At 48.1% G+C, this 20151-nt stretch overlaps 1 protein-coding gene across 1 annotated transcript in view; it reads left to right on the top strand.

The window, feature by feature from the left end:
• The window catches only part of galnt9 (polypeptide N-acetylgalactosaminyltransferase 9), a 309591-nt gene that overhangs the window by 74639 nt on the left and 214801 nt on the right, over positions 1-20151 (top strand). The window contains exons 2-4 of the mRNA XM_078227666.1: positions 1252-1438; positions 13517-13683; positions 17187-17361. Of these exons, the coding sequence (XP_078083792.1) occupies positions 1252-1438; positions 13517-13683; positions 17187-17361 (529 nt within the window). The remainder of the gene's footprint in view (positions 1-1251; positions 1439-13516; positions 13684-17186; positions 17362-20151) is intronic.

Consider the following 20151-nt stretch of genomic DNA (forward strand, 5'->3'; position numbering starts at 1 on the left):
ACCCACAAGGCAGAAGGACCTTCTTTGTGTTGACCAAAGTGGATCTAGCTGAGGAACATACAGCTTATCTTGCTAACGGAAGGATGGTGGAGGGAAACCAGCGACCGAGGTAGGTTGGGGGTGTGCTCTGCCGAGGGGGGCCTACCTCCCAGGGAGGTCTGATCCGGGGGGGGTGGTTAGCGGGGGGGTCCGCGAAGGATGGTCAAGGAGGATGGTGACTTCACAAGGGCAGAGTGGACTTCAGAGGTTCCCCTGCAGAATAGAAATCCGCTTCGGATTTTTATTCTGCAGGTCGCTAAAAGCGTGGATTCGGAGCGGGCCAGAAGACGGTAAAGTGGGATGTGGCGGTAGGGTTGGGCGCACGGTTCATTCAGTCGGGCCGCCCGATTTGGGTGCGGGCCGGACCCGCGCCTGAATCGGGTGTCGGTAAAGGCCGCGATCTGCTCGGAATCGGGTGCAGATTGCGGTATAAGCCCAACGCCCAACTTTACCGCGATTTCGCACCCGAAAACGGGCACGAAGTTTTGGTAAAATCGGGCCCTTGATCATGCATTTGTTCGGGCAGCACGATGACACAGTGGTTAGCATTGCTGCCTCACAGTGTCAGGGACCTGGGTTCGATTCCCAGCTTGGGTCATTGTCTGTGTGGAGTTTGCACGTTCTCCCCGTGTCTGCGTGGGTTTCCTCCGGGTGCTCAGGTTTCCTCCCACCCTCCAAAGATGTGTGGGTTGGGTGGACTGGCCACGCTAAATTCTCCCTCAGTGTACCTGAGCAGATACCAAGTGTGGCGACTAGGGGATTTTCACAGTAACTTTGTTGCAGTGTGGATGTAAGCCTACTTGTGGCTAATAAATAAACTTTACTTTATTTTATATTTTAGCCTTGACAGAAAACAGCTTCAGTCATTAACATCTTCCTTCCTCTTGTGTATTTCACTCACTCATACAAGTGCGTTTCCATGTATAAGGGGCATCTGGACAAATACATGAATAGGATGGGAATAGAGGGATATGGGGAGGGGGCTTTAGTTCAGAAGGGCAGCATGGTCGGTGCAGGCTTGGAGGGCCGAAGGGCCTGTTCCTGTGCTGTAATTTTCTTTGTTCTTTATTCAATTTCATTTCTAGGCAAAAGCCCCGCCCAAATCGCTGCAACCCTAGTCTTCGTCCGGTCTTTCTCTGACTGGTCCTTTGTGCGGTTTCCGGAAAGTTCTGTTTTGCGTGCGGGCTGACCTGTGTTTCATGCCTTGTTTAGGGCTCGCTAAACCAATCGGATTGATGGAAGGGCCTGGGGGGCTGGGCCAAGGAGGGATCGCTGCCACTCTGAGAGACGACAGCCGAGAGTTTGAGACTGAGACCAAGTATGAAGACTTTGGCTACAACGCTCAGCTCAGCGATAGGATATCACTCGATCGCTCGATACCTGACTACAGACCACAAAAGTAATCAGTTAAATTCATTGCTTGGGGCATTCTTGTGGGTGGGGGAGAGGAATGTTCGTGAAAAAATACTATTGGGCATACCGCAGGCATTTACAGGATGGTTGGAAGCCATGTACTCTTTATCAATGCTTTGACAGTGCAAGATTGCATTGAACAGGCTGGTAAGGGTGATAGTCACTCTAGTTTCTACCATTGCTCGGTGAATACCACCATCTGCAAATTCCCTTCCAAGTCACTCACCATCCTAATTTGCAAATATATCGCCGTTCCTTCACTGTGGCTGGCTCAAAATCCTGGAACTCCCTCCCTAACAGCACTGTGGATGTACCTACAACACCACATGGACTTCAAGAAGGCGGGTCACCCCCGCCTCCTCAAGGCAATTCGGGATGGACACTGAGTGCTGCCCAGCCACTGTCATTCACACCCCATGAATGAGTAAATCGTGGGATCTTGCTATGCAGAAATTGGCTCTCATGTTGTGCCAATGTAACAGTGACAAAAGGATTTTGTTGGCTGTAAAGCACTTTGGGATGAAGTGAGGTTGTGATAGGCGCTATTGGAATGCAAGTTGCAGAGTGCAAGCGTAGCTGCTTTAGACATTCTCCAGCCGGTAGTTCATACTCCTCAGGCCGGTACTGTCCTGGGGTTTCCAGGGCAGCTCCACTTTGGGAATGCCAAAAATAAACCTCAATTTATGTAAGTGTTGCTGAGAGACGGAGGACAGTGACTTAAATGTTGCTCCCAATCTCCGTCATGTTAATGGCTTCAATAACATTTACCCCCTTTCTCCAAAACAAAGAACAATACAGCACAGGAACAGGCCCTTCGGCCCACTAATCCTGCGGTTTCTATCGCTCAGTTCGCCTCCTGTTCATGCGTCTATCAAGATACACCTTGAACGTTGCTAATGTGCCCGCTGCCACCACCTCCACTGGCAGCGCATTCCAGGCACCCATCACCCTCTTCCCCCGCATGTCTCCCCTGAACTATCCCCATCTCACCTGAAACCTGTGCCCTCTTGTAGTTGACCCTTTCAGTCTGGGAAAAAGCCTCTGACTATCCACCCTGTCTATACCTCTCATAATCTTGTAGATTTCTATCAGGTCGCCCCTCAACCTCTGTCTTTCCAGTGAAAACAATCCGGGTTCATCCGACCTCTCCTCATACCTAAAACCCTTCAGATCAGTCAACACCCCGGTGAACCTTCTTTGCACTCTCTCCAAAGCATCCACGTTCTTCTGGTAGTGAGGTGACCAAAACTGCACACAAGGTGGCCTAACTAAAGTTTTGGACAGCTTAACGTAACTTGCCAACTTTTATACTCGATGCCCCGGCCAATGAAGGCAAGCATGCTGTATGCCTTCTTGGCCACATTATCCACCTGTGTTGCCACATTCAGGGATTCCTGAACCTGTATGTCCAGATCCCTCTGTATGTTAGAGAGGCAGCACGGTGGCACAGTGGTTAGCACTGCTGCCTCACAGGGACCCGGGTTCGATTCCCGACTTGGCTCACTGTCTGTGTGGAGTTTGCACGTTCTCTCTGTCCGCGTGGGTTTCCTCCGGGTTCTCCGGTTTCCTCCCACAGTCTGAAAGATGTGTTGGTTAGGGTGCATTGGGCCATGCTAAATTCTCCCTCAGTGTACCCGAACAGGCGCCGGAGTGTGGTAACAAGGGGATTTTCACAGTAACTTCATTGCAGTGTTAATGTGAGCCTACTTGTGACACCAATAAATAAATACAATACAGGAGAATGGAATTAGAATGCCAGCTTGTTGAGGCGATGGCTAACATCGACAGTTTTTTCAAATAATTTGACTCAAAAACACAAGCAGGAACCATTGAATTCTTACTGCGATCCTAAGGAATTAATTTTTGTGAGGAGTTTGACGCTGGAATTCTACCGCCCCGCACACCATGGGAGTCGGAGTGGGCGAGGGGCGGACAATGTCCGTTCACCTCAGACGGGATTTTCCGGTCTCGGGTCAAGCGAGGCTGTGAAATCCTGACTGTCATTCGAGGAAAGAAACTTAGGTTTATATTGTGCCTTTCACCAACTCAGCTTCATAACCAATGAGGATTTTTTGAAGTGTTGTCCATTTGCCATGTTGGGACTGCGGCAGCTAATTTACACAAAGGAAGCTCCCTCATTGCTCCTTCCATGATGGGAATATCTTCCAATGGGAGGCCCAGTTTTGGCTCTCCATTCAATAACCTCCTGAGATGCTGAGTGGGGTTTAGACTTCAGCACTGGGCATTATAGAAGAATCAGAGAATCATAGAATCCCTACAGTGCAGAAGGAGGTCATTCAGCCCATCGGACATAATTTCACCGGCATGGCTTGCCCGAGACTCGTAAGATTGTCCCCGAGGCCAACAGAGAATGCCGGTAAAATCAGGGCCATCGAGTCTGCACCGTCCACAATCCCACCCAGGCCCTATCCCCAGAACCCAATGCATCTACCCTGACACTATGGGGCAATTTAACATGGCCAATCCACCAAACCTGCACATCGTTGGACGGTGGGATGAAACCGGAGCTCCTGGAGGAAACCTAGGCAGACACAGGGAGAACGTGCAGACTCCACACAGACAGTGACCCAAGCCGGGAATCGAACCCGGGTCCCTTACGCTGTAAGGCAGCAGTGCTAACCACTGTGCCGCCCCAAGTGTTGTTGAGGTGTTGCATAAATAAACGTGGTCAACAAATGTTCTGTGGGGAACAGTATGAGATCGTACGCCCTGCAGATGATCTAAATCTTTTGCGAAGATTTAATGATTGCATTCTCTTAGTGAACAATGGGTATAATAACCCATTGAAAGCATCGCCCAGTTAATGCAGATGCAGAAAGGGAAAACCTGAGGTTGCCGTATCTGTTAGCCACACTGCGGAATTGCTTCTATTCAGAGCGAAACCAGAGAATTCTAATGAAGAAAGCACAGTATAATTAGAGCAGTGATGTGAATAACATTGCAGGAGACTGTGTTGTCCCCAATGCAATTTGTTTTGCTGTATTCCTGACTGACTCTGTTTCTGCTCAGCAATGAAAGGAGGAATTTAAGTTTTTTTATTCATTGTCACAAGTGGGCTTACATTAACACTCAGAATCATAGAATCCTACTGCACAGAAGGAGGCCATTTGGCCAATCAAGTCTGCATCGATCACAATCCCACCCAGGCCCTTTCCCCATACATTTACCCTAGCTAGTCCCCCTGACACTAAGAGGCAATTTACTATGGTCAATCCACCTAACCCACACATCTTTGGACTGTGGGAGGAAACTGGAGCACCCAGAGGAAACCCAGACAGACACGGAGAAGGTGCAGACTCTATGCAGACAGTGAATTGAAGTTACCGTGAAAATCCCCTCGTCAACACACTCCGGCCCCTGTTCGGGTACACCGAGGGAGAATTTAGCACATCCAATGCACCTAACCAGCACGTCTTTCAGACTGTGGGAGGAATTGGGAGGATACCCACGCAGACCATAGGGAGGACGGGCAGACTCCACACAGACAGTGACCCTAGCCGGGAATCGAACCCGGGTCCCTGGCGCTGAGGTCGCAGTGCTAACCACCGTGCCACCCCACAGTGGCACAGTATTCAAGTCTCTGGGGTGGGGCTTGAACCAACAACCCTCTGACTCCACTGAGCATGGCTGACATGCAGTCCCGACTCTTCCGAATCAAAGCAGTGACCCCCGACCCCACCCGCACCTGAAGCACTGCTTTAGAAAAGGTTTTGCCAGCTCTCACACAGTAATTTATCTTATTAATTCTTTAAAACCTGAGCTCATTTCAAACCGCGGCACATAAATGAATGAAAAGACGCACAAATATCTTCTCTTCCTCCTGTGCGCACCTTTGGTTCAGCCGGTGAACTGTGACGGTTCGTAATTAATTACAGCGATCGAATGGTGAACATTCCTAATTAATTAAAACAGGCCAGAATTATCAGAGGAGGAGATACGTGGGTAGAAAATCCATCGGAGAAATGGTTAAAAGCTACACCACAGTATAGCTGATTCTCACTAACTGAGGAAGATCCCCTCATTCTTACCACCTCTGCCTGAACAACAAACCATCATTCATGTGGGAACAAGTTTTTAAATCGTTTCTCAAACCCCAACTCCTCCTGGCCGGGACTAGAAATATCTCCAGGAGAGTGAAGAGGGTTGAGATGGGTTGGGGGAGCGGGTGGGTGGAATGAACAGAACACAGGGGGTGGGGGGAGTAAAGTGAGGGAGAGTTGGGGGAGTGGGGATTGATTTGATTTATTATTGTCGCATGTATTGGTATACAGTGAAAAGTATTGTTTCTTGCGCAGTATACAGACAAAGCATACCGTACATAGAGAAGGAAAGGCCAGAGTGCAGAATGTAGTGTTACAGTCATAGCTAGGGTGTCGAGAAAGATCAACTTAATGTGAGGTAAGTCCTTGTATGAAGATTGGAGAGGGGTGGGGAGAGGGGAGGGGGTGTGGGGAGTCAAAAGACTGAAGCCCTCCCCCACCCCCCCACCTCAACTCTCAACAAATGAGTGTTCCTAGCCTCAGTTGCTGATTGGTTGAAACCTGTGCCCTTTGTGAAGCGGCAGATGTTGGGAACACCTTGAGAAACTCTAAAGAACATTTTGAACATGTTCCTGGATCAAACTTCCCCAAATTACGGCTGGAATTTTACCGCCCGCCCCGATTCCGGGAATGGGCGAGGCTCGGAGAACGGCATTCTCCATTGGCCTCGGGCGGGATTGTACGAACCTCGGGCGGACATGCCAGAAAAATTCCGGCCTACCTGTCAGCAATGGAAAGCAGACATGCGGTCATCAGTTCAAACATATTTAGCAAAGTGCTGGAGAATTGTGTGAACAGAAATATTTTCAGACTATTTCCAACACAGAAACTGGCTGTTCGGCCCATCTTGCTGGTGCTGGTGTTTATGGTCCACAATAACCTCCTGCCACCATCCCTCCGCTCACCCTATCGATGTAACAACAATAACAGGGGTGGCACGGTGGCACAGTGGTTGGTACTGCTGCCTCAGAGCGCCAGGGACCCGGGTTCCATTCTGGCCTCAGGTCCCTGTCTGTGTGGAGTCTGCACGTTCTCTCCATGTCTGCGTGGGTTTCCTCCGGGTGCTCCAGTTTCCTCCAATAGTCCAAACATGTGGCCATGCTAAATTCTCCCTCAGGGTAAATACATGGGGTCACAGGATAGGGCCTGGGTGGGGTTGTTGACAGTGCACACTCGATGGGCCGAATGGCCGTCTTCAGCACTGTAGGGATTCTATGAACAGCAAGGTATATTCATACAGTGCCTTCAATTTTATAAAACATTCCAGGTTGATTTGATTTGATTTATTATTGTCACATGTATTAACATACAGTGAAAAGTATTGTTTCTTGCGCGTTATACAGACAAAGCATATCGTTCATGGAGAAGGAAGCGAGAGAGTACAGAATGTAGTGTTACAGTCATAGCTGGGGTGTAGAGAAAGATCAACTTAATGCAAGGTAGGTCCATTCAAAAGTCTGGCAGCAGCAGGGAAGAAGCTGTTCTTGAGTCGGTTGGTACGTGACCTCAGACTTTTGTATCTTTTTCCCGACGGAAGAAGGTGGAAGAGAGAATGTCCGGGGTGCGTGGGGTCCTTAATTATGCTGGCTGCTTTTCTGAGGCAGCGGGAAGTGTAGACAGAGTCAATGGATGGGAGGCTGGTTTGTGTGATGGATTGGGCTACATTCACGACCTTTTGTAGTTTGTTGCAGTCTTGGGCAGAGCAGGAGCCATACCAAGCTGTGATACAACCAGAAAGAATGCTTTCTATGTGCATCTGTAAAACTTGGTGAGAGTCGTAGCGGACATGCCAAATTTCCTTTGTCTTCTGAGAAAGTTTGGGGAAGGTGGGGCTTTCTTAACTATAGTGTCGGCGTGGAGGTTGTTTCACAAGTGCGTCATAAGGCGAAATTTCACAATCCTCCATTAGACAAAAGTATCACAGGTGGCCAAAACCTTAGCTAAGGAGGCAGGTGTCAGGCAGGAGAGAGAGATAGAGAGACGGAGAGGTTTAGGGGAGCGGAATTCCACAGCTTAGAGCCTCCGCAGCTGAAGGCCTGGCCACCAGTGGTGGAACAATTAAAATTGAAAATGATTGAGAAGCCAGAATTAAAGAAGCGCTGAGAGGTCAGAGGGTCGTGGGGCTCAAGGAGATTACAGGGGTAGGGAGGGGTGAGGCCATGGAGGGGTTAGATAACAAGGATGAGTGTTTTAAAATGGAGGTGTCGTTTGATCAGGAGCCAATGTAGACCAGTGAGCTGATGGGTGAGTGGGGCTTGGCGGTCAGATATAACACTAGGGTTGTGAACAATTTTGTTTAGCTGCCTTCAACAGCACCTTCCAAACCCACAACCTCTGCCACGAGAAGGACAAGGGCAGCGGGTGCATTGTAACACCATCACCTGCAAGATCCCCCAAGCCACACACCATCTTGACTTGGAAACATATCGACGTTCCTTCACTGGATCAAAATCCTGGAACTCCCTCCCGCACAGCTCTGTGGGGGTGCCTACACCACATGGACCGCAGCAGTTAAAGAAGACAGCTCACCACCACTCCCTCAGTGTTACCCGCACAGGTGCCGGAGTGTGGCGACTAGGGGATTTGCACAGTAACTTCACTGCGGTGTTAATGTAAGCCTACTTGTGACACTAATAAATAAACTTTAAACTTTTCTCAAGGGCAGTTAGGGATGGGCAATAAATGCTGGGTGCAGCCAGCGACACCCACATCCCGAGAATAAATAAAACAAAACCACTCTCTGGGTAAGTTTCTCCTGAATTCCCTATTGGATTTATTTGGAAATAATAATACTGGGGTGACACGGTGGCACAGTTGTTAGCACTGCTGCCTCACAGCGCCCTTTAATTCTGGCTTCTCAATCATTTCCAATTTTAATTGTTCCACCACTGGTGGCCAGGCCTTCAGCTGCGGAGGCTCTAAGCTGTGGAATTCCACCCCCCTAAACCTCTCCGTCTCTCTGCCTCTCTCTCCTGCCTGACACCTGCCTCCTTAGCTAAGGTTTTGGCCACCTGCTATGCTTTTGTCGAATGGAGGATTGTGAAATTTCGCCTTATGACGCACTTGTGAAACAACCTCCACGCCGACACAATCGTTAAGGAAGCCCACCAATGCCTCTACTTTCTCAGAAGACTAAGGAAATTTGGCATAACCCATAACCCTCATTTACCCTGCTAATCCCCCTGAAACTGGGGTCAATTTAGCATGGCCGCGGGGATAGGGCCTGGGCGGGATTGTGGTCGGTGCAGACTCGATGGGCCGAATGGCCTCCTTCTGCGCTGTAGGGATTCTTAAGACCTGAGTTTTGGACTCCCCGACAAGTGGGAATATTTTCTCTTTGTCTAAAGTTAAACACTGTTTTGCTTTCATCCTCAATTAACCGAATGCAGACACCTGCTTCCACAATTGGTGCATTCAAAGAAAATAATCATGTCTATGGAAGGTTCATCTCAAAACATTGCCCAAACATGCTGGGGGGTTTGAATGATTGCAGCTCCGCAGATTGTACTGCTGAACGGTTGATTTTTAATATTAGCTTCACTGAGGGACTAATTAGATCTGGGTTCTAAAGACTTGAAGCAAATCTTACAGTGAGCAGCTGCCCTGTTATTATGTGCAAAGTCCCCGAAAGAGAAAGAAAGCAATGAAACAGATGCTCCAACACCCGTTAAGTATGAGTCAATATGTTGCTTCAAATATTCAGTGTGTTTTGGTTTGCTGGAAAGGGTATATAGCTTCCTTTGAGAGATTCGACTGTGCGTGAAGGCTTTAGCGAGAGTAAACAAAAGGAGACTGTGCCCAGTCACAGAAGGGGGCACCAGTGCTGAGGTGACTGGCATAAGGGCGAACACACAAAGATTTGACGCCGTGCTAGATAAATACCTACCAGGACAAGAGCGTGGTCACTGTCGCAGGCTGTGAAAAGCAACATAAAGGAGGAGAGAGAGGGGTGGAGGGGTTTAGGGAGGAAGTTCCAGAGCTTCGGGTGCAGGCAGATGAAGGCCCGATCAGGAATGGTGGAGGGATGGAAATCGGGGGATGCGTAAGTGGGTGCTGGAGGAGTGCAGAGGTCGCTGAGAGACATGGAGGAGGTTACCGAGATAGGGAGGGTTGTGTGGCGGGAGGAGGTTACAGAGACAGGGAGAGGTTTAGGGGCTGGAGAAGGTTACAGAGATAGAGAGGGTTGTGGGGCTGGAGGAGGTTACAGAGATAGGGAGGGTTGTAGGGCTGAAGGAGGTTACTGAGACAGGGAGGGTTGTGGGGCTGGAGGAGGTTACAGAGATAGGGAGGGTTGTGGGGCTGGAGGAGGTTACAGAGATAGGGAAGGGTGTAGGGGCTGGAGGAGGTTACAGAGATAGGGAAGGGTGTAGGGGCTGGAGGAGGTTACAGAGATAGGGAGCGTTGTGGGGCTGGAGGAGGTTACAGAGATAGGGAGGGGTGCAGGGGCTGGAGGAGGTTACAGAGATAGGGAGGGTTGTGGGGCTGGAGGAGGTTACAGAGATAGGGAGGGTTGTGGGACTGGAGGAGGTTACAGAGATAGGGAGGGTTGTGGGACTGGAGGAGGTTACAGAGATAGGGAAAGGCGTAGGGGCTGGAGGAGGTTACAGAGATAGGGAGGGTTGTGGGGCTGGAGGAGCTTACAGAGAAAAGGAGGGTTGTGGGGCTGGAGGAGGGTACAGAGTTAAGGAGGGTTGTGGAGTCTGGAGGAGGTTACAGAGATAGGGAGGGTTGTAGGGGTTTGGAGGAGGTTGCAGAGATAAGGAGGGTTGTGGGGCTGGAGGAGGTTACAGAGATAGGGAGGGTTGTAGGGGGCTGGAGGAGGTTACAGAGATAGGGAGGGTTGTAGGGGGCTGGAGGAGGTTACAGAGATAGGGAGGGTTGTAGGGGGCTGGAGGAGGTTACAGAGATAGGGAGGGTTGTGGGGACTAGAGGAGGTTACAGAGATAGGGAGGGTTGTGGGGGCTGGAGGAGGTTACAGAGATAGGAAGGGGTGTTGGGGCTGGAGGAGGTTACAGAGATAGGGAGGGTTGTGGGGGCTGGAGGAGGTTACAGAGATAGGGAGGGGTGTTGGGGCTGGAGGAAGTTACAGAGATAGGGAAGGTTGTGGGGCTGGAGGAGATAGGGAGGTGTTAAGGGCATAGTGAATTTGGAATACAAGGATGAGAATTTTTAAATTTTATGCTAAGACTTCACTGTACTGAACACTAAAGCAATTAATTTGAAAATAAAGTCGATGCAGTTGGATATTAAAATCGTTAATGGTTTGCAGCAGACAGCTTCTCATTCTTGTTAAATGTTGGCAATGGCATTGAACCTAGGACTTGGATTGGGAGGATGGAGTCCATGTGGCAAATCTCCACATCTGGCATTTTCTTTAACCGACGCCTCTGTGACTGGGTGAATATTTGTTGTTCTTTGCCTTGCTTGTTGTTTAGTTTCGACGCTGCATCAAAGAAAGCTGCCAACTTTTATCTGAGTTTTCACAGGGTGTCTGTCATTAGCAGCCACTGTTGTGTTGATTGATGCAGATGGGTTTCTAATCTGTCTGTCAAGTTCTTTGTACCTTCTCAGAGAGCAGAAAATGATCTTTAGAACTCTTAATGGCGATGATAGACAAAGGAATACTGGATTTTGCAGTGTTGTGGGACTCTCCGCTAAAACCTCTGAGTTGCTGAACTGCGTGCCAAATGAACAAACTAACTTGCATTTATGTAGCGCCTTTCATCCCCTTTCTGAACAATAGGCCACAGTTGAAAACTAGACAGTATTAGGACACAAATTAATGTTAAACAGGCCACTCATCCGCAGTGAGCGCTGAAGGTTGACTGGAGTGGAAACTGGACATGTTTATAATGGTACACCTCAGATGGAAAGATTTCTGTCTCAATGCTGAATGGATACGGTGGCACAGTGGTTAGCACTGCTACTGTCCAGCCTTCGCGACACACGACAGCGCAGAGTCGCTGAGCAGAAACTGATAGCCAAGTTCCGCACACACGCGGACGGCCTCAACCGGGATATTGGGTTCATGTCACACTATTTGTAATGCCCACAGTTGCGTGGACCTGCAGAGTTTCACTGGCTGTCTTGTCTGGAGACAATACACATCTTTTTAGCCTGTCTTGATGCTCTCTCCACTCCCATTGTTTTGTTTCTTAAAGACTTGATTAGTTGTAAGCATTCGCATTCCAACCATTATTCATGTAAATTGAGTCTGTGTCTTTATAAACTCTGTTTGTGAACAGAATTCCCACTCACCTGAAGAAGGGGCTTAGAGCTTCGAAAGCTTGTGTGGCTTTTGCTACCAAATAAACCTGTTGGACTTTAACCTGGTGTTGTTAAACTTCTTACTGTCCAGCGTCAGGGACCCGGGTTCGATTCCAGCCTCGGGTCACTGTCTGTGCAGAGTCTGCATGTTCTCCCCGTGTCTGCGTGGGTTTCATCTGGGTGCTCTGGTTTCCTCCCACACTCCAAAGATGTGCAAGTTAGGTGCATTGGCCATGCTAAATTGACCCTTACTGCCCCAAAATGTGTAGGTCGGGGGAATTAGCGGGGTAAATATGTGGAGTTATGGGAATAGGGCTGGATGGGATGCTCTGTCGGAGAGTCAGTGCAGACCTGATGGGCCGAATGGTCTCTTTCTGCACTGTAGGGATTCTATAATTCCACAGATTTTAAACCATTTAATTGAAAAGTCAAGTCACTGCTTTAAAAACTTTAGTGGCTTGATTATTCTTGTTAAATTAGAAAATGAAGTTAGACTTGGGCGGGGAGGGGAGGGTATCTGACACCGAGACTGGAGTCAGTGTATAAGGAACTTTAATATGTTGTTTATGAGGAAAGGATACAAGGAGAGGGTAGGAAAATGGGATGAGAAGTGTTAGCATCACTAGAGGCATGATGGTCCGATTGGCCTCCTTCACCTCTCTTTATTCTGTGGCTCTATAACTGTTTCACATTATCTTGGGTGGATACAAAATGGGAAAATCATTAATCCACAAGCCTCAGCATGAACACAACATTTTTTTCATTTCATTCATGGGATGCGGACGTCGCTGGCAAGGTTATCGCCTGATCCCTAATTGCCCTTGGGAAGGTGGTGGGTGAGTCGCCATCTTGAACCTACTACATACAGTTCCTGTAGTGTAAGTACACCCACAGTGCTGTTAGGGAGGGAGTTCCAGGATTTTGACCCAGTGACAGTGAAGGAACGGCTGATATATTTCCAGGCAATGGCCTAGTGGTATTATTGCTAGACTGTTAATCCAGAAACCCAGCTGATGTTCTGGAGACCCGGGTTCGAATCCTGCCAGGGCAGATGGTGGAATTTAAATTCAATAAAAAATATCTGGAATTAAGAATCTACTGATGACCATGAAACCATTGTCGATTGTCGGAAAAACCCATCTGGTTCACTAATGTCCTTTAGGGAAGGAAATCTGCCGTCCTTACACGGTCTGGCCTACATGTGACTCCAGAGCCACAGCAATGTGGTTGATTCTTGACAGCCCTGTGAAATGGTCTAGCAAGCCATGCAGTTCAGAGGCAACTAGGGATGGGCAATAAATGCTGGCCCAGCCAGCGACGCCCATGTCCCACGAATGGATTTAAAAAAATAGTCGTGATGGTGAGCGACTTGGAAGGGAACTTGCAGGTGGTGTTTCCCTGTGTCTGCTACCCCTTGACCTTCCAGATGGTCGAGGTCATGGATATGGTTGTGCAGTCGAAGTAGCCTTGGTGAGCTCCTGCACTGCATTTTGCGGGTGACGTAGATAGGTTCACAAAATAATTGAATGAACTCTAATCTTGAAGTTTCCCTGAAGGAACTGAATAGTAGTCAGTTAATATCAGTGAGTCAGGCTGAATAACTCTTTTGATGTTCCTTTACTTCTGAATGCACATTTACAGTGGCTGCTCTACATTTCCATTTGTGATAAGACAGAGGTACCATTTCATCGGACACCATGCTAACCCTGTGTGCTTCTGGTTTTGTTGGTTGGAAGGTGCAGGCAGATGACGTACCAGAGCAACCTCCCTCAGATTGCCGTGGTCTTCATCTTTGTGAATGAGGCTCTATCAGTCATCCTGAGATCAGTGCACAGTGTGGTGAATCACACGCCTCCACACCTCCTGAAAGAGATCATTCTCGTTGATGACAACAGTGACAGTGGTAAGGATCAAATCTGAGTTACACAAAGCTCTTGCTAAGGAATAAATTGCAGTCCCCATCGTTCTTGCTACTACAATGTTCTTTCGTTTGTGACTCACCACAACCGGTACAGATTCGAAGCTGAGAATAGCAAGTACTGGAAAGGGCGGCACGGTGGCACAGCGGTTAGCACTGCTGCCTCACAGCGTCAGGGGCCTGGGCTCGATTCCCGGCTTGTGGCAGTGTCTGTGCGGAGTTTGCACGTTCTCCCCGTGTCTGCGTGGGTTTCCTCTGGGTGCTCCGGTTTCCTCCCACAGTCCAAAGATGTGCGAGTTAGGTGGATTGGCCATGCTACATTGCCCCTTAGTGTCCCGGGATGCAGAGGTTAGAGGGACTAGCAGGGTAAATATGTGGGGTTACAGGGATAGGGCCTGGGTGGGATTATGGTCGGTGCAGACTCGATGGGTCGAATGGCCTCCTTCTGCACTGTAGGGTTTCTATAGTTCTTTCTATACTGCCTCACAATGCCAGGGACCCGACTTCGATTCCCGACTTGGGTCACTGTCTGTGTGGAGCCTGCACGTTCTCCCCGTGTCTACATGGGTTTCCTCCGGGTGCTCCGGTTTCCTCCCACCGTGAGAAAGATGTGCTGGTTAGAGTGCATTGGCCATGCTAAATTCTTTCTCAGTGTACCCGAACAGGCAACTAGGGGATTTTCACAGTAACTTCATCGCAGTGTTAATGTAAGCCTACTAATGACAATAATAAATAGACATTAAACTACTCAGCAGGTCTGGCAGTATCTGTGGAGAGGGAAACAGAGTTAATGTTTCAAGTCCGTATGACTCTTCTACAGAATTTAGATATTTAGACTTCTGACCAAGCCAAGTGCTATTAACCTCTTGCGACATATCCGTTTGTCAATTTTAAGCATGCTCCAGTTTAATTTCTTTTTCGGCCTCTCGTAAGTTCTCCTGCTGCAAATGCAAATCCGGTCGTGAGGTCTTCGCCAGTTCTGTCCCTGGTTTCTGCCAGTCTAGAGTAAGCCAGATATGAAGAGGTGTGCAAGAACCTTTCACCCTACATTAACCGTTCCTTATGCCCACCACCCCCCGACTCATTGTTTCGCTGTGTATCTCTGTCTCTCGCTGCGTCTGTAGTGGTGGTGTAGCTAGCAATCCAGAGGCCCGGCCTAATTACCTGGGGACCTGGGTTCAAATCCCATGACAGCTGGTTGAATTTATATTGTATTGATAGCCAGTCTCAGTAATGGTGACCATGAGACTATTACTTTTTGTAGTAAAATCCCATCTGGTTTGGAGAAGGCTAAGATATTACTGTGTACCGCACTGCATTGTGTTAACTGACCAATCGTGGGCTCTGGGATTTGGCGGGAGGGGGTGGAGTCTAAGGTTGCCAGTTCTGAGTGGACATATTCCAGGAACTTCCATCCCATGATGCTCCATTGCCCACTGTCCCACCCCCCACTGTTGGTTATCCAACGCCTCCAGCCTCATGGGTCCCTCCTTCATGCAATCGGATGGAAAACAAATCTTACAAATCACACAATTTTTGCTTTGATGATTGTCCCGCTGGTTTATTGCTTGTGCCTTGGCGATCACTCTCTACATTCCTGCAAACTCCAACACACGCCTGCCGGACTGGCATTCATAGTGGGGCGGGAGCGGGGCGGGGGTGGGTCTATATACCAACACCATGTGCTATCCTAAATGTCCACTTTTCAAGGCTTCATGTTAGCAATTATTTTCATGGCGGCTAATTGATCACAGCACAATTAACTGGGAGTAATTCAGTGGGATGGACTAATTCTGTTCTGTTGCCAATTTAAGAATGAAAGTGTTCTCACCACTCCTTCAGTACTACCTGTCTATTTCCCTCTCTCACTCATCTCTCGGTGTATCTCTCTCTCTCTAACTCTGTTGCCTACATACTCACTATCTCGCTGTCCATCCCTCTGCCTTTGTCTCTGCTTTTCTTGGCTTATCTCTGTCTCATTCGGTCTCTCTCTAACTCTTTCACACACTCACTATCTCGCTGTTTATCTCTCTGTCTTTCTTGGCCCAGCTGTTTCACTCAGTCTCTCTCTCTCTCCCTCTAACCCTATCGCTCATACACTCACTGTTTTGCTGTCTATCTCTGTCTCTCGCTGCGTCTGCAGTGGTGGTGTAGCTAGCAATCCAGAGGCCCGGCCTAATTACCTGGGGACCTGGGTTCAAATCCGTGACAGCTGGTGGAATTTATATTGAATTGATAAAATGTGGAATTGAAAGCCAGTCTCAGTAATGGTGACTAAGAGACTATTATTTTTTGTAGTAAAATCCCATCTAGTTCACTAATGTCCCTTTAAGGAAAGGAAATCTGCCATCCCTACCTGGTCTGGCCTACATGTGACTCTATTGGCCTAGCAAGTCACTCAGTTCAAGGACAATAGGGGATGGGCAACAAATGCCCACAACCACCGTGTCCCTCTTGACCTGACTGTCACTCCCTCTGTCTATCTCTCTCAATTTCTGTTGAGTTTACACCAATGTTTACCTTTCACTGTATGCTAACAAGATTAGAGGAGACAATGGCCCAGTGGTATTATTGCTAGACTATTAATCCAGAAACTCAGCTAATGTTCTGGGGACCCAGGTTCGAATCCCACCACAGCAGCTGGTCGAATTTGAATTCAATAAAAAAATATCTGGAATTAAGAATCTACTGATGACCGTGAAACCATTGTCGATTGTTGGAAAAGCCCATCTGGTTCACCAATGTCCTTTAGGGAAGGAAATCTGCCATCCTTACCTGGTCTGGCCTACATGTGACTCCAGAGCCACAACAATGTGGTTAACTCTGAACTGCCCTCGGGCAACTAGAGATGGGAAATAAATGCTGGCCAGCCAGTGACGCCCATGTCCCATGAATGAATAAAAAAAAGAAATTCAGCTAATGTTCTGGGGACCCAGGTTCGAATCCCGCCATGGCAGATGGTGGAATTTGAATTCAATTTTTAAAAATCTGGAATTAAGAATCTACTGATGACCATGAAACCATCGTCGATTGTCGGAAAAACCCATCTGGTTCACTAGTGTCCTTTAGGGGAGGAAATCTGCTGTTCTTACCTGGTCTGGCCTACATGTGACTCTAGAGCCACAGCAATGTGGTTGACTCTCAACTGTCCTCCATGGGCAACTAGGGATGGGCAATTAATGCTGGGTAGCCAGCGACGCGAATGTCCCACAAATGAATAAAAAAAAGATTGGCAGCAAGTTTAGGCATAAATTGACATCAGCAAAATGGGTACATGGATCAAGTGGCAACTTTCTGATTCCTGGCTCACCGGAAAATCCAACTCCCTTCCCAAATACTCGCTCAGGGATGGTCTGGAAGGGAGAAGTGAACGGGAAAGTCTGAAGTTTAAGTTGCTGACAGTTAGTTGGCTTTCAGTGAATGCAGCAGAGGTTCAGCCAGCTCAGTCCCAGTTTCTAATAAAGAGACCTTCTTTTCTAATGTTTCAGTGGAATTGAAATTCAATCTGGATCAGTATATCAACAAGAGATACCCGGGGCTGGTAAAAATCGTCCGAAACAGCAAGAGGGAAGGGCTGATTCGAGCCAGGATACAAGGCTGGAAGGTTGCCACGGCACCGGTGGTTGGGTTTTTTGATGCCCATGTTGAATTCAATGTCGGCTGGTAAGTGGCGATTCTGTCAAGCTTCCCGTTGTGACCTCCCAACTGCCCTTTATGAAGGTGTGAACAATGGGGAAAGGACCTCCAGTCCATCCAGCCTGTCCCACACAAATTGTGATGCTGCGTACACTCCCTGCTCCACACACAGAAATCAGAATAAAAACCCTCTGCCAATTTGAAGTGGAGGAGATGGGGGTAGGAAATTTTGGAAATTTGTTTCAGACCCCCTTTGGGCAATTGAACGTAGTTCAGGCGAGCGCCCTGGCCCTGATACCTACCCTTTTCTAAGAGAAGATCTCAGTCCCAATCATCTTGCCCTCTCTTTCACCCTATCCCCATAACACATTTATCATGGCTAATCCCAATGACCTACACAACTTTGGACACTAAGGAGCAATTTAGCATGGTCAATCCACCTAATCTGCACATCTTTGGACACTAAGGAGCAATTTAGCATGGTCAATCCACCTAATCTGCACATCTTTGGACACTAAGGAGCAATTTAGCATGGTCAATCCACCTAATCTGCACATCTTTGGACACTAAGGAGCAATTTAGCATGGCTAATCCACATAACCTACGTACCTTTGGACACTAAGGGACAATTTAGCATGGCCAATGCACCTAACCTGCACATCTTTGGACACTAAGGGGCAATTTAGCATGGCCAATCCACCTAACCTACCCAACAACTTTGGACACTAAGGGGCAATTTAGCATGGCCAATCCACCTAATCTGCATATCTTGGGACACAAATGGGCAATTTAGTATGACCAATCCACCTAACATCTTCAGACTTTGGGAGGAAACTGGAGCACCCGGAGGAAACCCACGCAGACACGGGGAGAATGTGCAAACTCCACACAGACAGTGACCCAAGCCTGGAATGGAACCCGGGTCCTTGGCTCTGTGAGGATGGGTAATAGAAATGCTGCTTATACAGCGATGCCCCACAACCCCTGAATGAATAATTAGAAGAAAACCCTGGACATTGTCCTTAACTGATCCTCAATGAATTCTGCTTATTAACAGCAATGGAAACAAGAGGACAATCAATGCTGCTGTTGTATAAGGAGACGCTGTTTGGAACTAATGGAAAATATCCTTTCCAATCGACTCTGATTAGTCAATGATGGCATCGCGCCATCACAGCACTTAATGCCCAGTAGCTGCTCCATTTTGACATGAAAAGACATGCTTATACTTTATGTTGCTTTGGAAACCATGAGGGTTAGATGGTGCCAGGCAATATCTGTTGTGCCGTTATTGCCCATCGCCCCATAGCACCTTGAGATCTGATGCTGGATTTTCCCCTTCGAGGCAGGAAATTTCTGGACTCTGCAGATCCGTCTCCTTCACAAGCCGGGGAGGCAGCCACGGAGGCAGGTGGGCGCTGAGGTGGGCTTGTCAATCCTCACTTCCCTGAATCTTCAGCCCAGGCTGTTAGGCCTTCTATCCCTCACCTCTCACACCCCATGATTCCCCACACATTCCCCATACCGCCCCCTCCGTACTGCTTCTATGGCATCCCCTCCATCTCAATGTCCACTTACCCAATATGCACCAGAGAACCAGTGAGCCTTATAACATCTGTGCTAAATCTTCAAATGCGCCCGGCAAAAAACATGGTTCAGAACTCCTCTTGCAAAAAACTGTTCATTTGGTAACACCGTTAAACTGTCAATCAGACAGAGCCATTATCAATAACAGAGGCTTTCTCTCACTTCACATTTCCTAACCTTGTCTAAGTAAGTATACAGACATTGAAAGAAAGCATTAAAGGGCAATGAAAGTTGGATGATCCTAATGAATGGCAAAAGGGGCCGAAAGGCTTCCTCCTGATTCTACCAGAAGAGAAAATGCTGGAAAATCTCAGCAGGTCAGGCAGCATCCTTACCTTTTCTCCCCCTTTTCTTCCCCTTTCCCCCTTTTTTCTCAGTTTTACCACTTTCCCACCCATCTCCCCCTCCCCCCACATCTTCATCCGTCACAGTTTACCCTCTGATTTCAGCTTCTCAGTCATTCACACCTTCTATTCTCTCTATGGGCTGCCATTAGCAGCCTTTCCCCTGGTTTCTGTGGCTATGACTCATCTTTCATTCCCTCACCCTGCAGTATAAATATCTCCCACTTTCGGTGCCTTTTAGCTTTGACAAAGGGTCATCTGGACTCGAAACGTCAGCTCTTTTCTCTCCTTACAGATGCTGTCAGACCTGCTGAGATTTTCCAGCATTTTCTCTTTTGGTTTCAGATTCCAGCATCCGCAGTAATTTGCTTTTAATCCTGATCCTATTTCTTATGGTCTTATTATAACATTGCAAGCATGTCACTCAAATCAAAACACTCTAGCCTATGAAAACAGACATCCTGTTGAACTAATCCATCCGTGAGTCCTAAAAAGTTAACTCTGGCTGGAAGCTTATGGAGCTCAGCCAAGCATTCATAACAAGGCCATCTGGAGAAAAAAATGCCTGGTCCTTTGTTTCGGTTGATGCAGTTCACAGATGGCCTTATTATAAATACCTGGCTGAGCTCCATAAGTTTCCAGCCAGTGTTAACTTTGCAGGTTGATAGCCTATCAAAACTAGAAAAGAATTCTAGATGTGCAGAAGAGATGTTGCCAGGACTCAAGGGACTGAGTTATCGGGAGAGATTGGACAGGTTAGGACTTTTTTCTTTGGAGCGTAGGAGACTGAGGGGTGATCTTATAGAGGTGTATAAGATCATGAGAGGCATGGATAGGGCGAATGCACTCAGTCTTTTTTCCCAGGGTTGGGGAATCAAGAACTAGA

This window comes from Mustelus asterias, chromosome 13 (genome assembly GCF_964213995.1).
Source record: "Mustelus asterias chromosome 13, sMusAst1.hap1.1, whole genome shotgun sequence".
Lineage (NCBI taxonomy): Eukaryota > Metazoa > Chordata > Chondrichthyes > Carcharhiniformes > Triakidae > Mustelus > Mustelus asterias.